At 38.9% G+C, this 21219-nt stretch overlaps 1 protein-coding gene across 5 annotated transcripts in view; it reads right to left on the reverse strand.

Moving 5' to 3' along the window:
* Nucleotides 1–343: 343 nt before the first annotated feature.
* LOC105468036 (INO80 complex subunit D) overlaps nucleotides 344–21219 on the reverse strand; it is a 95174-nt gene continuing 74298 nt past the window's right edge. For all 5 annotated transcript variants that reach the window (XM_011717958.3, XM_011717960.3, XM_071073278.1 and 2 more), the window contains exons 9-11: nucleotides 16205–16422; nucleotides 13866–14023; nucleotides 344–12117 (exon numbers count right to left, since the gene is read on the reverse strand). In XM_011717958.3, the coding sequence (XP_011716260.2) occupies nucleotides 10952–12117; nucleotides 13866–14023; nucleotides 16205–16422 (1542 nt within the window). In that variant the 3' untranslated portion in view covers nucleotides 344–10951. The remainder of the gene's footprint in view (nucleotides 12118–13865; nucleotides 14024–16204; nucleotides 16423–21219) is intronic.

Consider the following 21219-nt stretch of genomic DNA (forward strand, 5'->3'; position numbering starts at 1 on the left):
GAGCCGAGATCGCACCACTGCACTCCAGCCTGGGGGACAGAGTAAGACTCCATCTCAAAAAAAAAAAAAAAAAAAAAAATTCAAATGCAACTTCTGGTTGAACTTCAAGGCTGGATACCCTATCAAAAATCACTTTGGATAGTATTTGATTGATCCACAGTTATTACAAATATTAATTATTGTTAGTTCAACCATAAAAATCATGAATATATCTGCCTAGAGTTATTGGTGAAATACAAAATATTAAAAAATACTGTATTCAAATAAAGGCAGAAAAATACTTACCCTGGATTTGCAGCTTCCATCAATATCCCAGCAAAGAAAATTAAACTAAAAACAAGGCTACTTCACAGCAAGATTTATTAATACATCCAAAAGAAAGAAAGAAAAATGATTTTGTCACACTATATACAGATAATACATACAGTGTTTCATACACATATTACATCAGTTTTTACACAAGAAAAATATACATAAAAATGTAAACTTTTGTATACAAAAACCCTTAAACAAATTAAACAAGGACCAGATAACAAAAGGAGACCAATTCATTATTATTTCATCAAATTTTTTAAAACAGTAATACAGTACATTCATTGAGATATATATGGAAAATGTGAGCCATCTCTTCTTGTTTAAAGGGAAATTACAAACCAAAAGCCAATCGCCTCCCAAAACGTGGTCTCCCCCAGCAGTGCCGCACCCAATGCCACAAGTATGCCTCTCCACTAGAACTGGGGGCTCTTACCAAAACCTGCCCATCTCCTCATCTTGCTCCTACAGTCTGTGCAGAAACAAGTGGCTCCTAACTTTTGTGCATATAATTAAATTCGCAGCCACTATGAACACAAATACAGAGGAGAGATTCTCAGTTTGTAAGTTCCCTTTAAGCAGCTTTTATATTTTTGTATTTATTTTTAATGCATGGCCTGTTAAACATACTTGTGTGCCAAGGTGAATGAGAACACTGAAAAAGAAGGGCTTTGAGAACCGCTAGTCCTTGCTACCGTGCAGTTTCTTTGTTAGAAGAGATTTTAAAACCGTCCAACCTGTCTCATTTGCTGGTTTCAAATAAGCTACCTCACCTTTGATTTCCCACTGCAACTTGGTTTCGACTTACACTTCAGTACTCTAGTTGTTAGTACCATACAATTGCCAAGAGGCTTTTTGTTAAAGGCTACTTCTGATATCAGGTTCCAGCTAAGCTACTCAGTAAAATGGCTCAAACCCCAGCCTCTCTATTTTAGTCTTCAGGAGTACTCTTACTTTACTGTTTTTTAACATCTTACAATTTAGGATTGTCCATCTAACCCTCCTCTCTCTGCAAGTTCTTGAGATGTAATCTGCTGCCAACTCTTCACAAAATAAAATAATATTTAATAGTTCTTCCTTAATAGTCTTGCATTCAGTGTGTCAAATTGATGTACTAATGAAAAATACCTGAAACCATAGGAAGTAAGAATTAAATCTATTTCAAGCACATGCAACTTGGAACTCGCCAAAAAAAAAAAAAAAAAAAAAAGAAAGAAAAGAAAGAAAGAAAAAAGAGTTTGGGAGGGCCCTTAACTAAAATGTGCTTAAGACAGCTTCATGAGAGAGCTGCCTTCCTTCAAATTTGAATTTTGAACAAGGCAAAATAACAATTAGGTGATATATTTCCCTGCAGCATGAGAGTAGTTAACTTCCTCCAGGCAAAATGATCTCAATAATCATTATTTATTAATGAAAGGAGGAGGCAAATTGGTGAATTAAGTTGATCTAGGAGATGGTGGATGACATACACTAATGGAAATATTAGGATCGCTTTATAAGTGAAATAAACAGTCTGGTCTGTGGAACATCTCCACTTCAGAGAGAGGAAAAATGCACAAAGCTCCTCAAGTGAATCTCCAGCTCTTTCTTACTCTCATGGGACAGATGGCATTTTTAAAATGACAGTCTCCCTTTCAGTTAAGAAAAACACAACAATAAAAGGAAAAGGAAGATAAATAAATAGTGTGTGGATGTCTTTAGATGAGACTTTAAATGTTCTTTAAATAACTTTTGATAATGTATTTTAAATCATTACATACAACTGCCACTGCAGTGACAATATTCCAGTAGGGGCAGCATTTTGCTAAATGTAAAAGATTGCCATTTAAAACTCATACATATACATGTGTATATACAGTTATATCAACACTATTTATATACATATATATCTAGAGAGCAATATTTCATTGCCTTTGAATATCTATATATCTACTCCCACAATATATACTAGAGACATACTGTGTGAGTACATATGAAAGCATATGTACACATGCTCTGACATGTATATATACACTGTTGTCTGTGTGTGCATAAGAGCTTTAAAGGCACAATATATAGGGATGCAAGTTTTCTAGAGAGCTGCAGCAAAGTTAATACAGAATGTCACAAACTGAGAAAAGTCAAAAGGAAATATAGCAGAATTCATCACACAGGAATTCATCAAAGCAGTTTCATCATGAGAAAAATGAGTTAGTTACAGAATTCAAGAGGCTTACATGTGACCTTGTATGCTTTCCATTAAAATGTAAATGAAGTTATGATTAAACTACAAAGCAAATAAAAATATGTAAATGACAAATTAATGACAGTAAGTGTGGAAATAAACCTAACACTAATATCAATCATAAAATCATAATTATGTTCTCTTGTAATTTAAGTAAAATGCCCCCACATTATTGAGGTAAAACTTTCAAATTTATTTTACTTGAAGGTTGGCTTTCTGTTTGTTTTTGAGACAAAGATGAATGCCCAATTCTCAAAATTACTATTGATAATATTACCAAAACTTGTGTCTTCTGGGAAAATTTGAGAGATAAAGATCTTTCAAAGAAAACAGAGAAGTCGACGAAATATGCTTAAGCCAAAAGTTTCTGGCTAGAAAAGACAGAATTAAGGAGAAAAAAACCACAATGATGTGTGATTTCTTTTTCTTTTTAAGTGATGAGAGACTGACCAGTAGAAGGTGGTGAAGATGAATAGTGGAACTGGCAAGTAAGAATTGTTCAGACAGGCATTCATTGTGTAATATCCATAAACAAGACTATAATCCAAAGGACTTCCATTTTACTGTTCTGATGATGTACTCTAGACTGTCACCTTCTCTGGCTTACAGAATAATCCAGAACTTTCCATAGACTTTAATCTTGCTTAACAAAGGCTGTTTACCTATTATACACACACATTTTTAAGGGAAATATATGTATATAGCTTTATCTATACACACACATATACATACGTGTATATATAGATTTATACAAATGTATAAATAAACATAATACTTTTCAATCTTTCCATTGACAAGGCAAGTTCACATTCAGCAAAGTGCCACCACATCCCATATACACATCTCTGTACAGATATACACATAAGGGTCTGTTTTCACCCTTCAATCGGGAGAATTTTTTCTAGCAAATCCCATTAACCAGCAACTGAAGGGAGAAATGGCACCAGTACAAACTCCCTTCTTTCATTTGCATGCATATGTACAAGAAATATGCAGATTAAAAAAAATCCCAAAACAAGAGTGAATGAAACCAGGAGATGCTGCAAAAATACAACTGTAGAAAAGAACAGCATATAGAGCTTTCCTAGGTCTTCACTATATCTAAGATGAAGTAAGTGATGCTCAAGAGACAACTACAAATTCAGGTATATTATCAGAAGTTGTTTTGACATATTTTGAAGTACATGATTTTTTAAGTATTAAAAATAAATGTCATTGGAACATTTAATAACAACTCTAATTTTGACTATTTTAGACCACCAGATACTCCAGTAATAAATGTATAGCAAAATAACACCTTAAAACTCAAAATAAAGGGGTATATTTTCTTTTTAATTCCATATGAATCAGGGGTAGCACAATTTTTCCTATAGCTAAAATATGGGGATGGGAGCACTCTTAATAAATAACAGCAGAACTGAGTAAAAGTTTTTTGAAAAATTTTGGAAATGAAATCACCCCAGCTTTGAAATATGCACGGTGAAATGATCCCACCAACTCCTTAAACAAAGCAGCCCCTTCCAAAAATTCTTTATGAAAGGCCTATACTTTTTCTTAACTTCACCAAGAAAAGATGATCAACAATATTTTCTTACTCAGAATATAAAGAAATCTATAATAAACATAAAAAAGGTTCAACAGATCTCTGGTCCCATCACCACAATAGATAAACACAGCTCATGTCTGGGGCTGTCTGTCTCCCTCTCTTATTTTTATGCTCAAAAGTGAGAGGCTGATCTTAGAACCTCTATTTCTCATGTCATTTTATGAACATAGCATAATATAAGTTAATCCAAAGGTTAACATAAAATGCACATGATATCAGAGCTAGCCTTTTAACATAAGATAACATAATGATTAATTTGGTGTATTTATACAACAGAGACAATGAGAAAGTAACTCCAATACCCTCAACTAAATAAATCATGTTTCTACAATACATTCGGTTACCTTTATCTATTTTTATATAAGCACACATTCATATCTCTCACACACGTGCCCCCAATGTATATTTTTGCATGTGTGTAAAAAATACAGACATATACATGCACACGAGTAATTTAATTCTATTTTAAAGTCACAGTGGGAATTCCTTAGTGAGGAGGGATAAAAAGTTCCTGAATAAGACACTGAGAACATCTAGATTTATTATTTTCTCTATTTTACTTCCCAACTTACAGAATAAACTGTAAATTAAAGAATAAATCCATAGGAAATAAAAGAGGTCTTAAAAACTTAGTTTACAAATTCCAGCTACAGTAGTTGGAGTTTTACTTGATCTATGTATTTCTATGTACCCTGTAACTAAGCTTCTAGCCATCTTATGTAAACCACAGATCATTTACTAAACAACATGATTCTCAACAGTTCTAGGAACAGTTATAAATGGTCTAAAGGTGTTCTACATTTTGAGGCCCCAGGATATCCTTTTATTTTATATATCTGCAAGGTAGCAAAGGATAGCTATACACCTTGACACGGCAGAGATCCAGTGTAAAAAGGTGCTTCACTAGTTTGTTTTGTCAAAAAAAAAAAAAAAAAAAAAGCTCATATATATTTAGCTATTAAACACATAGGCAACATAATTCATTACACTCAATACAGCTTTAGTATAAAACTTATAATTTATGAGGTGATGTTAATAGCATAAATTAATATACCTTTTCTCTTAAAATCTACAATAAGTATTCTGAAAGCTCATTGGGGAAGGAAATTTTTAAATAAAAGTTTTAAAGCTGTGCATGATGGGAAAGGATTCTGTATTCTGAAGCTGAGATGAGAGCCTGGAGGAGAAAGGAAAAAGTTCTATGCAAGACACTGTGGGCTACAAAACCAAAAGTTTCCTCTTTCTTCCGCTCTCTTCAATGATGAGTCACCTTTAGTTTCTTTTAAAACTATTTTCTTATTTTAAAAACTGCCCTAATTTCCACAAGGAATCCCTGAGACATACTCAATACTATACAGTGAAAAGAACTATCACTGTTGAGAGGAACAGATTCAACCCTTCCAAACAGATGAAGACAATGTCAACAAGTGTCAGACTTCCCATCATTTCAGCACTAATCCACTGGAGCCAACTGTACCTTAATGATGCAGGTTGGAGTCATTTCAGGGCAAATCAGTCTATTCCCCTAAGTAAAAGCAATGGTGTGGCATTTAGCTGCATTGGAGCCTTCTGCACTGCGTGTTGAAAATTTTTCCAAGGGGAACTTTGGGTGCATATAGAGCTTACTTCAGTGGTCCCCAGCTTTAAAAACAAACAAAAACAAGCAAACGAAGAAAAAAGAAACAAGTGAAAGAAGAGGATTCTATGCCTCTTCGGCCGGGATGGGTACAGATCATGTGTGCATGTGCATTCTTCAGGACTGTAGTGGACAGAGGCAAGCAGGCGGAAGAGAAGATGGAAAGCCGTGCTGCCCTATGGAGCTCACTGAGAGTTAGATAGATTTTTCTCTTATACGAGTATTGTTCTAAACTTTAGGTCACTCAAAACTGCGTTCAACGTAGCCAAACATCCCCAGTATTGGGGAACATAGGGTAAAAAAAGTCATACCCAATTTGCTTGCTCTCTCTCTGAAACGTCACATTTCTTCTTATTAGCTCTGTATCACAGTGCAGAGAAAAACTAACAAAAAGATAAGGGCTGAAGTGAAAACAGAATTTTTGCTATGTAGAAATAAGGCTCCCTAAGTTTGACGCACAAACAACTGCAGCGTTAATGGCACTGTTTATTAGAAGAGACAGAACTATTCATTAAAGTTTGATGTTTTCTTTCCTAATTCATTAGTCAGGGAGAAATGCTTAACAGATATCCAAACATGTCTTTCACTGGCATTTCATTACAAATTATTGTATTTAAAACGTTACTTTAATCTACTAAACATGATTTTGGTTTCCTTCAGAATATAGGAAAATTTATAAAGATATTAAGACATTATTAAACTGTTTAGCTTTTCTACAGAAAGCCAGTGAAGATTCAGTTAATGTATTGGGAGGGGGGAAACATCTATGTTCTTTCATGTAAATATATATATAACTCTCCACCCCCAAGAAATATATTTTTTTGTCAGGAAAAATATCCTGAGAACAATGTAAATACTGGTAATAAAAGAGATACAAATGAAGACTGTTCAGTATGACTAACTTTTCTTTCAAGGAATCCTCTAAATTGCCTCATTAAACTGGAGAGTTCTTTAGAAGACCATAATATTAGATTTCTATATATACCAGATTAAGAAGAGAATTTTAAAAGAAGTCTAAAAGAAAGATGAAGAAACTGAAAACTAATTTTTAATGAATTTCAAACCTCTTAGTAAGTTTAGTGTTAATATACTCATCTTTTTGCAATACCAACCCATAGCGACCTTCTGAACTAACCTGGAGGAGAGGAGATTGCCTTACACGTGCACTGCCGACTGATGGCGCCCACTGACCATCACCAGCACCCCTAGGATGCCAAGGCACGGGAAAGATGGCGGGCAAGCACCGGCGGACTGACCACACGACATTTACTAGATATGCTCAAATTCTAATCCACTTTATAAAAACAGAATGGTACAGGTCAACGGAAAGGTCAATTCTTTCATGTAAGAAAAGTGTATGGACAGGGCACCTCCGTGCAGCACAAACATGGTTTCCTTCCTCATCAAAGAGCTGTCTTTGCTACTGTGGACTGTGATCACAGATTGAGAACAAGCTCTGATAAGGAAGAGCTTTAGTGTCAGTCACAGAAAATGATGATTCTTAACTTTCAGATGAGAGACTGGGCTTATTTTAAAAATAAATCTTATAAATAATTATTTGGCAAAGATAAAGTATTAACTTTCTTTAGCCTTAAGACACTAAAGACAGTAACACCAATTTTAAGGAAAAAAAAAACCAATAACCTCACTTTCCAACTTGCTCCCTATGCCTACTATTTGTTTCTGATTATAGTCTTCTCATAGAGGGACACTAGACACACCACACTGCCTGCCAACATGAAATTGCTCAGGAAGTCATTTATAAAGCAGTTATATCACACATGGTAGGTTACCAGAGAAAATAATCCTTTGCTGCCTAAGCTATGTGACGATAATTAGAAAATTTTTCCATTGCATAGTCTGTCACTTGGTGGGTTAAGTATAATTGCTACTTACTATTATGAGTTGTTTACTAGCTACATAACCTACCCAGATGTGCAAATTGCTAAGCCATTTTTACAGAAGAAAAAACAATGTCTTAAGTACTTTAATTAAAATAATATTAATAATTATGTAGAGAGAGTAGAGAAAGCCCATCTTTTCTTCTGATGCTACTGATCACAGCCAGTGAATATCACACATTAGAATGGAATTCAGATTCTCAGAGAACAGAATGTATCCATTAACTGCAGCGACTTTGTAAATTAAATCACAGTAACACAATCTAACTGGCCTTGATAAATAGTCCCAAAGAACTGCAGAAACAGAGTGAAGCTTCTTTGCCGCTATTTCTCATGGGTTTAACACTAGAATAACAGCTAGTTTCTACCTATTTGGGACCTTATATAAGATTTGTTTTTGATTCCAGTATTGCCTTATGATAGCATAAGAGCTACCTTAAAAGATACTAATTTTCATATTTCTGGAGTAAAAGACACTTCATTCCTTTCTATACATATTAATAGCAAAGTTACTACTAATAGACAAGAATGGCTCTATTAACTAAAAGAAAAACACAGATCTCTCTGGGCTTATAGATGTTCTCCTCTCTTCCAAAAAGGGACTCATAAGAAACAGCAAGAGCAAAGCAAATTGCAAACTTTGATATCTGTTTTGAACTAGATAAAACAGAGGAGAAGTTTGTTGTTGATAATTCCTCAACCACTTTCCTCAGCTTTCATCACGGGCATCCAAACGAAAATGCATTTACTCAAAGTTTTTGGTGTGAAGCTGTAACTAGCAACATTCCTGATAATTTCATGCCTCCTTACTAGAAAGCAGAGAAGGGCTTTTAAATGCACATAAAACAGAAAATTGCAAACAATAAAATGTGCAACTTACTGCAAACTCAGCTTTGTATCATAACTGAAGAATTTCAAGCAGCTAACATGAGGGACAAAAAGATAGAAAAAGTTCAAATCGACTACCCACGACTTTCCCTTCGCTGTCAAAGGGCTGATGAGGAAGTCAATGTGCTGCTCTGCGACAACCTTTAAATACACAATGGAGACTAAACTGAATTGCTGGGAATGGATAGTTACCTAGTGATGCTTACGATGGGTTGTGAAAATAGTTTAACAAACTAAATGACAGTTTTGAGCAGAGGTAACTACTCGTGACCACTTCATTACAGTACATTAAAATAAAAAAGCTTACTAATATAGATTCACAGGTGAGAAATATTCAAATTATCTGTCCTCACCATTCAGAATAGAAATTTATGGTGATACCAAATATAATTTTGCTTTATGACATAAGTTATAATTTAGAAATTTTGCACTCTGCAAAAAAGGCAAAGCTATTAAAAATAAATCTTCCAATCAATTACCATGATTTTAAAAAAACTAAATATATTACAAACATATTTTTGGCCCACAAAAAGAAACATCAATAAATACAAAATAGGGCATATAATGATTTCATACAGTCATGTGACATTTCCCCTCCATAACCTCAGGCACGTGGTATCTGCATAATGCCTACTGATCACCATCATTCCTTTAAAAAGCAGAGAAAGAAAAGCTTTCAAAAGAAGGGACTGGTTAGAACTAGCATGGCATAAAGAGAATACATACAGGAAGTAGGAAAATACATCCAATCGTTACCTATTAGAAAGGAATTAAGATCAAATATTCCCTGACAAATGAATTACTGAACCACATCAATAGGTATGTTCTCTCTACTTAACTTTTAAAATATATATATATGTGAATTAGACTAGACTCAGGTATAAATAGCCAATGGTATCTCAAGGGACAGTGAAACTACTCAGCAAAAGCAGAGTAGAGATGCCTTTAAAATCTAGTTCCACCCTTCTCTGGGGGGAAATAAAAGGTAGGCAAGAAACCTCACAAATTCATTTCATAGTCACGAACTCCCTAAACTACCCAATATGATTTTTAACCCTAAAATCCTGGATTTTAAAAACATTTCCCAAAACTATTTTCAAATTTACTTAAACCCAAGTACTTAAATTATTTTAAAAGTACCAAAGGGCAAATAAAATTTATGTCTAATTTCCATACTCTGCTTTGAAAGAAACTTTAAAATGTGTATCCTTCAGATATCACACATCACTTCACAACTGGTACACTGATTCTACAAGTGTCTGCAACATTTTACAAATCTTACCAAAGAATCACTACTGTAAACATGAAAAATTCAAAAGCAAAAGATGGATCAAGGAGTTCACAGATCCCATCTTTTCAAATCTATCTGACCTATCCTGCTTTTTCACATCAAAATATTTTCTTTAATTACATCTTGCAAATGTATTCCATGAGAGAGAGATTTAGAAACATACGTCTGAAAAGACAAAGTGACCATCAGGTCCCAGAACCCCAGGAGTCTGCAGTCGTCCCATGCAAGCTTTTCAGGACATGCCTACCTCACTGACGGGAATCCAAGCTTTCTATGTTCTGTTTCTTCTTGGGCTAACTTTTAGCAGAAAAAGGTTGTGCTATTCACACGACCAGCCCACCACCCTCCCTATTCAGGAAACTTGAGGAAAAGAAGGACCAACCTTATTAGGATTGTGAGATGTAGGAGAGGAGAAAAGTAAGAGTCTTATACTCATTACAGAGGGGGAAAAAAACAAACAAACAAAACGCAAACTAATGGGACAGCCGCTTCCTGCACTGCACAAAAACACACGCGTGGGCACACGCATACTCACAGGCAGTCAAAAGACACATTTTTTTCTTTTAGTTAAACATGATCACAATTAGGAATGGAATCCTGGCCTCACTGTGGTGTTTAGCAGTTGGTGCTAAGTCAGTCTTGACCTGCCACACACCATTTGCTATCTCTTATACAGGAACTCAATTAATAAGATCATTCTATCTAGAACCACCTATGTAAAAACCTGGCAATAGAATGGAAAGCATTGATCTGAATACTAGGAAATAGTAAAGGGCACTGGTATTCTGAGGTATCTTCCACTTCTAGGACTTGCTGCTAAAAATCAATCCTATCCAGTCACTGTGCTGAACCACTAAGGAAACCACTGGGGCGGAGTGGGCCTGCCAGGAGGGAATGAGCACCAGTGCTAAGAAGCACATGTGAACACTGTAGCGAGGTCCACTGCAGGGCCACTCATTGAACTGGGAAGGGGGGTGCCCCTCTAATCCCCATCTGTTATATCTTCTTTCGGAAAAGGGGAGAGGGGTGCTAAAGAGGAAACAAACATAGAAAACACTGGGTTCCCCACCTGCCTGCAAACACACAGACACCCTCAGTTAGGGGAGGGAAAGGGAGAAGATGCATTATTGGTACTTGTAGCTGTGGCACCTGTTACTGTGAAGCCTGTAGGAGGGGCTATAGAGCTGTGGCTGGGCTGCAGGTCCTTAGGAATGCCACTGTGAGAACTCAGCTGGTGGCCGAAGGCTGCGCTGAACTGAGGGAGTTGCTGCTTGGGAGAGGTGGAGGCCATTAGTTCAGCAGAAGGCCCCATGCCACTGAAGCTGGTCTGTGGTAACCCCGGAAGCACACTGGAGCTGCTGGGGGTCACGGTGGCGAAGGCAGGCTGTGTGGTCTCTGAGTTCGAAGTGGTGGGTGGTGTGGATAGGGAAGTGGAAAGAAGATGTCCATCTGCGCCGAGAAGGTTGCTAAATGGAGAGGGGTCTCCAAGGTTGACGGGGAGATTGCCCCAGTGAGTTCTGGGGTTTACCACGCCTCCAAGTGGCACCTCAAGTTGGGTTGGGAGCAAGTGCTGCGCCATGATGGGCATCTCTGCTGAAAAGGTAGCTGCCATATTATCACCAGAGTACGATGTTGTGTGGGGAGAGGTGATATGGTCACTGTAGGGAGACGGCACATGCTCACTATCATAATGGCTTCCATGGGGCGAGGAGTGGGAGTGATCACTGCTGTATTGCTGTCGTGAGGTGATTAGGTCATCTGCCTTGCTCAGCAGCTGGGCAGGATGTGGCCTCTGGGAGGCATGGCTGCCGTCATGAAGTCCATGAAACTGTCCTGGGAAGGCTCTCTCCCCAAGTGCACTCTGGCTGATCAGAGTGGCAGAAGTAAGGCCAACGTTGGCTGGGGCAGAGAACTGCCCCTGGATCTGCCCTGCCAGGGGTGTAGGTGGGTTTGACAAGGTAGCAGAACGGAGCAGGTTCTCATCCAGCTCTAGACTAGAAAAATTATCATGTACTATACGCCCATTCAATAGCTCCCCTAGGTCTGTGTTCACCTCTCGGCTCAAGGATTGTATTCCTGAAGCTCCAGTACCTGTGGAGAACACCCCTATTCCTCTATCTGACAACTCCTGGACTGGCACACCATCTGACTGGGCAAGGACCCCAATGGTACTCAGGCACTCGAGAGAAGTTACAGCCTGCAAGGCCCGTTCAAGCTCCTCAGCCTCTTCGGTAGTTGGGAGGAGGTCTCCATTCTTCCCTGAGTCAACAAAAGCCATCAATAATCAGTAGAGCTTTTACCAGTCCTACATCACAAAAATCATACATTTGAATTATTTTAAACAATATTCTATTTAAAAAGAGTCCCTCTTGAAAAGAAAAGTTTCCAAGATTTGGATTGGAGGGAAAAAGTGAAATAATGATCTGCAGGACAGGGTCTAAAACGTCAGCTGTCTACGAACTTGATTCACCATCTTCAGTTGATTTACTGAAAACCATCTCAAAAACCATCTTATCAAAGTACTAAATTCTTAGGAACTCTAAGGATTACAAATGTAAAACTCACGGTAACTATGTGATTATACATGTTTTTTACCTAAAATTATATTATTGTCATTAACATAGAAAACATATAATATCAACTTGGATTTGAGACAAAAGGCTGTGTAGAACAGGTCCACCTTGCCTGTTCTACTCCTGACTCTCCCAGCTGGAGGGCAGCTGTGGAAGGTTAAAACACAGAAACTCATGCATCTATTTTAGCACAACACTAAGCACTCAGTTCATTTCATGGGTTATCTTTCAAAATGCTTTTGCTTTACTCTCTAATCCTTCCCCCTCATTCTTTTCCCATTTCTTACTAATTTTCATAAAATGGAAGCCCATGGACCTACTTTGATTTCATTTCTAATATTCAAAAAATCTATTGTTAGGAACTTGATTAATCACCATGGAAATATTTGATTTTTAATGGTGAAAGACACATTCTAAGAGTATAAAAGATTTCCCCTGAAAGCATGGGGGAACTGGCAGATTAAGCAAACTTCATTTTGGAAAAGTGCACTTCAGTTGAAGTACAGGGTGGGGTATAAAACTAGGGCAAGTTCTAAAAGACTTCAAAACTCATGTTCGGCTGGGCGCAGTGGCTCATGCCTGTAATCCCAGCACTTTGGGAGGCCAAGGCAGGTGGATCACCTGAGGTCAAGAGTTCAAGACCAGCCTGACCAACATAGTGAAACCCCGTCTCTACTAAAAATACAAAAATTAGCTGGGTGTGGTGGCAGATACCTGTAATCCCAGCTACTCGGGAGGCTGAGGCAGGAGAATCGCTGGAACATGGGAGGCAGAGGTTGCAATGAGCTGAGATGGCGCCACTACATTCCAGCCTGAGTGACAGAGCAAGACTCCGTCTCAAAAAACAAACAAACAAACAGACTTCATGTTCAAGATGTCTTTGTTCAAAAATAAAGTAAAAGTATTCACAAAGTTGGGCCGGGTGTGGTGGCCCATGTCTGTAATCCCAGCACTTTGGGAGGCCAAGCAGGTGGATCACTTGAGGCCAGGAGTTCAAGACCAGTCTGGCCAACATGGCGAAATCCCACCTCTACTAAAAGTATAAAAATTAGCCAGCCGTGGTGGCACATGCCTGTATCCCAGCTACGCAGGAGGCTGAGGCAGAAGAATCGCTTGACCCCAGGAGGCAGAAGCTGCGGTGAGCCAAGGTCTTGCCACTGCACTCCAGCCTGGACGACAGAGTGAGACTCTGTCTCCAAAAATAAAAGAAACAAGTTATAAACCTAGTCACCAAATTATGAGTTGGTTAAACAAACTGCACATTCCTTATCTTCTGAAAGGGGTAAAATAGCTGCAGTGGTATTATATTTCCTATCTACAGTGAAAGACATTACATGTGAGGAGGAGTATGACAAATACATCTCAAAACACTATTTCTTTTCTTATAAACTTATTTTTAAAACCAGTTTCCTTGAGCCAAAATATTGACTATACCTTCAAAAAAATCAAAATCTTGTAAGTCATCAGGTAGCCGTGGCAGGACGTCTGAAAAGTCCTCCTGGTTCAATTCCAAGTCATGTGGAATGTCAGTGATCTCATTGGCAATGTCGTCCGGCAACTCATCAGCACTCAGCTCTGGCGTGGATGGGCTCCTGGGAAAGAGGACACTGTTGGTCCCATAACTCCCTCTTTATCTTCACATCAATACCACCAAGCCAAGTTCATTCAACATGAAAAGAAGCTAATGTCAGGCAGGGCACAGTGGCTCACGCCTGTAATCCCAGCACTTTGGGAGGCCAAGGTGAGAGGATCACTTGAGGCCATGAGTTTGAGACCAGCCTGGTCAACATGGCAAAACCTTATCTCTACTAAGAATACGAAAATTAACTGGGCGTGGTGGTGCACACCTGTAATCCCAGCTACTCAGGAGGCTAAGGCATGAGAATCGCTTGAACCTAGGAGGCGGAGGTTGCAGTGAGCTGAGATCATGCTACTGCACTCCAGCCTGGGCAACAGGGCAGGACTCTGTCTCAAAAAAAAAACAAAAACAAAATAAAAAAACAAGCTAATGTCTTTTAGGTTTTCTTTTAAAAGGTCAGAAAGCCCTGGCAGGTCTTGAACCCAAGCACAGGGATTAGACAGATGGAAAGTAAGGAAGTAACCACTTGAGCTAAAGCCAATCCTAATGTCTTCTAGGTTTTTTTTTTAGACAGAGTTTTGCTCTTGTTGCCCAGGTTGGAGTGCAATGGCGTGATCTCGGCTCACTGCAACCTCCGCTTCCTGGGTTCAAGAGATTTTTCTGTCTCAGCCTTCCAAGTAGTTGGGATTACAAGTGCCCACTACTATGCCAAGCTAATTTTTTTTTTTTTTTTTTCAGTAGAGACGGGGTTTCACCATGTTGGCCAGGCTGGTCTCAAATTCCTGATCTCAGGTGATCCACCCACCTCAGCCTCCCAAAGTGTTGGGATTACAGATATGACACGCCTGGCTAATTTTTGTACTTTTAGTAGAGATGGGGTTTCACCATCTTGGCCAGGCTGGTCTTGAACTCCTGACCTCATGATCCACCTGCCTCTGCCTCCCAAAGTGCTGGGATTACAGGCGTGAGTCACCACACCTGGCCCTAGGTTTTTTATACTCACCAGAAACATGAGAAATTCTTTTTTTTTTTTCTTTTTTTTTTTTTAAATTTATTTATTATTATTATACTTTAAGTTGTAGGGTACATGTGCATAACGTGCAGGTTTGTTACATATGTATACTTGTGCCATGTTGGTGTGCTGCACCCATCAACTCGTCATTTACATCAGGTATAACTCCCAATGCAATCCCTCCCCCCTCCCGAAACATGAGAAATTCTAACTTACAGTGTCTCCTCCCCCACTTTAAAAGAAGGAAATCTGAAAGTAGAATCACTGCAAAAATACAGGCCTTACCATATGCAGTCACGTATTTCTGCAACCTTCACCCATGTATTAAGAGGCAACAACAACTACTAGGTAATACTTTTACTTCAAATTTGTACAGTGAATCACAATTTGGTGTATCAAGTGTGTCTTAATGCTTTTTAGAAGAATTTCAAATCTGGTCGAAATAATAATTTTAGAAATGAAATTAGCAACAGGTAAAATTGAAATGCTTAGCTAAAACAAAAGCTTCATTCTCCTGGTCAAAATGTTTAACCCTGCCAAAATAAATAATGCCTCATATTTTTGATGGAATACTTCTGTTGGAACATATATGGAATTTCTGCTAAAATTTTTTAAAGTTAGAGGCCAGGTGCGGTGGCTCATGCCTGTATTCCCAGCGCTTTGGGAGGCCGAGGTGGGTGGATCACTTGAGGTCAAGAGTCTGAGACTAGCCTGGCCAACATGGTGAAACCCTGTCTCTACTAAAAATACAAAAATCAGCTGGGCGTGATGCCACATGACTGTAATCCCAGACTAGGGTGGCTGAGGCAGGAGAATTGCTTGAACCCTAGAGGCAGAGGTTGCAGTGAGCCGAGATCGCGCCACTGCACTTAGCCTGGGCGACAGAGCAAGACTTGGTCTCAAGAAAAAAAAAAAAATGTTTTTTAAGTTGACAGTATACAATTAAACCCAATTTCAGCATCTGTTCTCTTTATTGTAAGCAAAAGCTTAATTTTAGATCAAATATAGCCAGATACAGGTAAAATCTAAAATTTATACCAAACACTATTTTAAAAATCTAGGCTGATATATTAAATGGCTTCTGTAGCCTAGTGACAGCTTTACAATAACCACATGAAGCTAGATGTTCTGAGAAGAATCAGAAGATGTAAAGAAAAATTAGGTGCCAGTGGCAACACCGACCGGATCTGAGAGGCCTCCACTGGCAGTGAGACGCTGGCGGGCATGCTGAGGTTCCCTTGGGGGACTGCAGGGGGAATGGGTTTTTGGGGTCGACGAGGTCCACGCCTTCTCTTCTTCTTGTGTTTTTTGGTTAGTGCAGGAGGCTTGGTTTTTTTCCTGGGTTTCCTCTGCTGCTGGTGCTGAACTTTACGGGAGTTATCTCCTCTCAAGAAATTATCCTTTGGAATGAATAAATACATTTTTAAACTGAGATTATCTGGGAGAAACCTGACAGCTACCTAAAAATTACTTACATCCCTTAATATTTTATATTAATGCCTAAAACATACTGTATGCCCGAAACTATGTATAACAATAATGAAGACACCAAACTTCATCAATTCCAAGATCTACATTTTAATGTCTCTGCAACTGGGAAGCATTTTAAATTGTCGGTATTTTACCATTGTGGTCAGCCTGCTGATGGTCATAATAGCTGCCACTGTCCAAACACACACACACACACACACACACACACACACACACACACACACAGTTCCAGTTCTTTGTCCTGGCATCGTTTCTGAATTAAGGTTATGTACACTGTTGGTACTACGTGTGGAGGAAAATTTTTTGTGAATGTAGAAAGGCACAAAGAGCAGCAGGCATAAAATATTAGTGGAGCACATATTCATTACTGAAGTACTGACCACAATTCTTTTTTTTTTTTTCCCCTGTAAGGAAACAACCAAGTGAAAAAGGAAAATAACCACAAAGTAGATGAAGTTGTTCTATTGCTGAAGTACGCAGAAAATACTCCCTTTCACATGTCAAGCAGCACAGCCAAAACCAGGAACAGTATATAAGATAAAAATCTATGTCTAGATAAGTCTTTTAAAAGCTCTTTAATGAGTCTAAAACAAAAATTCTAAGTGATAAGAAAGTACCGCATCACTGGCAACGTTTTTTTCTTTCTTAGTGGCATATAAAACAGTGGGGTTTGCAATTGATGTCACCTTTAATTAATTCCCTAATAACTCTTATAGCTAAATAAAGATTGTAGACCATAGTAGTTTAAGACTAATAACTATCACTAGCATCAAAAAATGGAAAAGAAAGAATAAAATTGAAGTATAAATTCAGGAAATCTAAAACAGGTTTAATCCTACTCAAATGCTTGAATGTAAACAATTACAGATTAAGTTCCAAATATACAAATTTAAAACAAACCAAAAAAAAGGGGCCACTTCTGGCCAGACACAGTGGCTGATGCCTGTAATCCCAGCACTTTGGGAGGCCAAGGCAGGCAGATCACCTGAGGTCAGGAGTTCAAGACCAGCCTGGCCAACATGGCGAAACTCCGTCTCTAGTAAAAACACAAAAATTAGCTGAGCCTGGTGACACGTGCATGTAATCCTAGCCACTTGGGAGGCTGAGGCAGGAGAATCGCTTGAACCTGGGAGGCAGAGGTTGCAGTGAGCCGAGATTAAGCCATTGCACTCCAGCCTGGGCAACAAGAGTGAAAGTGAGTCTCAAAAAAAAAAAAAAACAAAGGCTACTTCTCAGACTCTGTAGTTCTTTCTGTCTCAACACTTGAGGTCTACTTGTATTATGTCCACTATTTAACTCAAAAAATGGAGACTGCACAAGGACCAGTACCCGAACATGGTGCTCTGCATCCATTCCAGGCTTTCCCTCCAGCACCAGTGCTGATCTCAGGAGGAAGTTAGGGAGCTCTCACCCAAGAGAAAATAAGTCCTATCTGTAAGACTCCCAGTGATCACCTGGGTCAGGTTTTCGGTTCCTGACTGATTCTCCTAAGCTTGTGTGGAGTGGCCTTGTGGCACTCTTGGTACTGTGCCAGATACTTCACACAGAACAGCCCGCGACTGATACCTGCCTTGCTTGCCTCCAGAGAGCCAGAGTCCCCGCTCCCTGAGGCTTTCCTAATGCCAGCTGTTCTTTTACCTAGCTTCAGTGCACAGTGAAATACTACTCACTCCCAATTTTTGTCTCATTCTACCTCCATGTCAAGGCAATGCACTCACCATCTGTCATAGGATCTTACAAACGTGGAATCCCACGTTCTGCCTGACAGCTGGGACTTCCTACAGCTGGAGTCTCTTACCAATGGCTGTCACATTCTAGTTCTGAATCTTAACCCCTTACATCGGTGTGCCTAACCATTAATGTAGTCAACAATTACTTACTGAGCATCTCTAAGTGCTAGGGATACAGCAGTGAACAAAAAAATGCTCCTGTCCTTGTGAAGTTTACATTCTAGTAGGAGAATACAGAAAAATAAACACACTAATGAATAACTGTTAGGCGGACAAATGTTAGGAAGAAAAATGAGGTAGAGTATGAGGATAAAAACTGACAGAGTAACAGGCAGGTGGAAGACTTCTTTGATGAGGCGACACATGATAAACCTGAATGAAAGGAGTGAGCCATGCCAAAACTTGGGAAAAGGCCAGGTGTGGTGACGCATGCCTTTAATTCCAACACTTTGGGAGGCAGTGGCAAGAGGATGTGATGGGAAGCCATTAACAGGTTTTGATTATGGAGCTAATATGATCAGATGTATAGTCTAAAGGGCCTGCTCTAAAGGCTAATTACTACAGAATTCCCTTTCTATGACATTCTGGAAAATGTGAAATTATAGGGGCAGAAAATAGATCAGTAGGGATGGAGTAAAGGGATGACTACAAACGGGGTAGTATAAGAGAATATGGGGAGCTGTTCTGTATCTTGATTTAGGTGGTGGTTATAAAACTGTATGCATCTACAAAACTCCTAAGAGTGTACACTAAAAAGTGAATTCAATTCAAAGAAAGTAGAACATATACACACCCAGCCTACTCTGGTTGCTATGTAAACAACATACCCCCTGTGACAGGGGCATATGGTAAGAAGAGAGATCAATTAGGAGACTACTACAATAACCCAGGCAAAGATAACGATAGCCTCGACTAGAATGGTAGCAGTGAAACTGATAAAACGTGTTTGGATTCAGAATATAATATGAAAATAGAGGCTGGGCACAGTGGTTCAGGCCTGTAATCCTAGCACTTTGAGAGGCCAAGGTGGGCAGACTACTTGAGGTCAGGAGTTCAAGACCAACTTGGCCAGCATGGTGAAATCCCGTGTCTACGAAAAAATACAAAAATTAACTGGGCATAGTGGCACGTGCCTGTAGTCCCAGCTACTTGGGAGGTTACTGTGGAAGACTTGCTTGAACCCGGGATACAGAGGTTGCAGTGAGCCAAGATTGCACCACTGCACTCAAACCTGGGTGGGTGACAAAGAGACACTCTGTCTCAATAAAAGAAGAAAAAAAAAAAAGGCAGAGCCAAGAGATTTACACATAGTTTTCATCTCCCAGTGTCAGTCTCTCACAGGACTACTGATGGGGTACAAGTGCTTGTTACAGTCTCTTATGTAATTTTTAATCTAAAACAAAAATAGCTCAAACTAGTGCCAGATTCTTTAACTGTCTTCAGAGAGAAAACCATTTTCAAAAATTTGTATTGTAAATACTTTAAAAAATTTTGATTAGTATAATTGTGATTGTCATATTATTATATAAAATATATATTATTTTATGACTAATTTACATTATACTAATTCAGTCTTAGGTTTGCCTCATTGAATTTGCCTAAGTAGGAAAGTTTAGCCGAAAAGAATAAAACTGCGTTCAATTTCTCTGAAAGCGTTCACATAATAATTTTTATAGGAGGCCGGGCACGGTGGCGCACGCCTGTAATCCCAGCACTTTGGGAGGCCGAGGCGGATGAATCATGAGGTCAGGAGATCGAGACCATCCTGGCTAACATGGTGAAACCCCATCTCTATTAAAAATACAAAACTTAGCCAGGTGTGGTGGCGGGCGCCTGTAGTCCCAGCTACTTGGGAGGCTGAGGCAGGAGAATGGCGTGAACCCAGGAGGCAGAGCTTGCAGTGAGCTGAGATGGCGCCACTGCACTCCAGCCTGAGCAACAGAGCGAGACTCCGTCTCAAAAAAAAAAAAAAAATTGTTATAGGAACCAAAAATTCACTCATAATAAGTTCCTAAAGCAGACACTGAAGTACAGTTTTTCTACTTAACAGTATCTTCCTACTCTTAGAAGTATGCTGGAATGGCAGAACTTTAAAATGAAAATATGCGGTCTCAAAAAAAATAAATAAATAAAAAAGAAAATATGTGGCTGGGATCATTTATTTCGTGATTTGAAAGCTACAGGGCCCCCATTACCATGGGTCTGTGAAATCATCAATGAAGGTCCACAAAAGTGGTTCAAAAAGCATATAGAAATTATTCCTTAGCTATGACAAAGCCTGAATAAGCTAAAAAAAAAAAAAAAAAAAAAAGCCTATATTCACTGGGCATGGTGGTTCATGCCTGTAATCCCAGCACTTTGGGAGGCCAAGTCGGGAGGATCACCTGGGGTCAGGAGTTCAAAACCATCCTGGCCAACATGGAGAAACCCTTTCTCTACTAAAAAAACAAAAATTAGCCAGCACAGTGGCATGCGCCTGTAATCCCAGCTACTCAGGAGGTTGAGGTGCAAGAATCACTTGAACCCAGGGGGCAGAGGTTGCAGTGAGCCGAGATTGCACCACTGCACTACAGCCTGGGTGACAGAGTAAAACTCCATCTCACACACACACAAAAAAGCCTGTATTTTAAATGTTTTTATATTAAAGTGGGAAAATAATTATTCAACATTTGTAATATGTAATCATAATATGTACTTTAGTATACAAATTTTTCAAAACATATGGTCTGTAAAAGAAACCTAAAAACTAAAGAAGTTCTTGGTGAAAAAGCCAGTTGGTCAGGTTTGGCTCTGTGTCCCCACCCAAATCTCATCATGTAGCTCCCATAATTCCCATGTGTTGTTGGAGGGAGACAGTGGGAGATGATTGAATTATGGGGGCATGTCTTTCCCGTGTTGTTCTTGTAACAGTGAATGGGTCTCACAGATCTGATGGCTTTAAAAATGGGAGTTGCCCTGCACAAGCTCTCTTTTTGC

Source organism: Macaca nemestrina, chromosome 11 (assembly GCF_043159975.1).
Source record: "Macaca nemestrina isolate mMacNem1 chromosome 11, mMacNem.hap1, whole genome shotgun sequence".
In the NCBI taxonomy this organism is placed as follows: domain Eukaryota; kingdom Metazoa; phylum Chordata; class Mammalia; order Primates; family Cercopithecidae; genus Macaca; species Macaca nemestrina.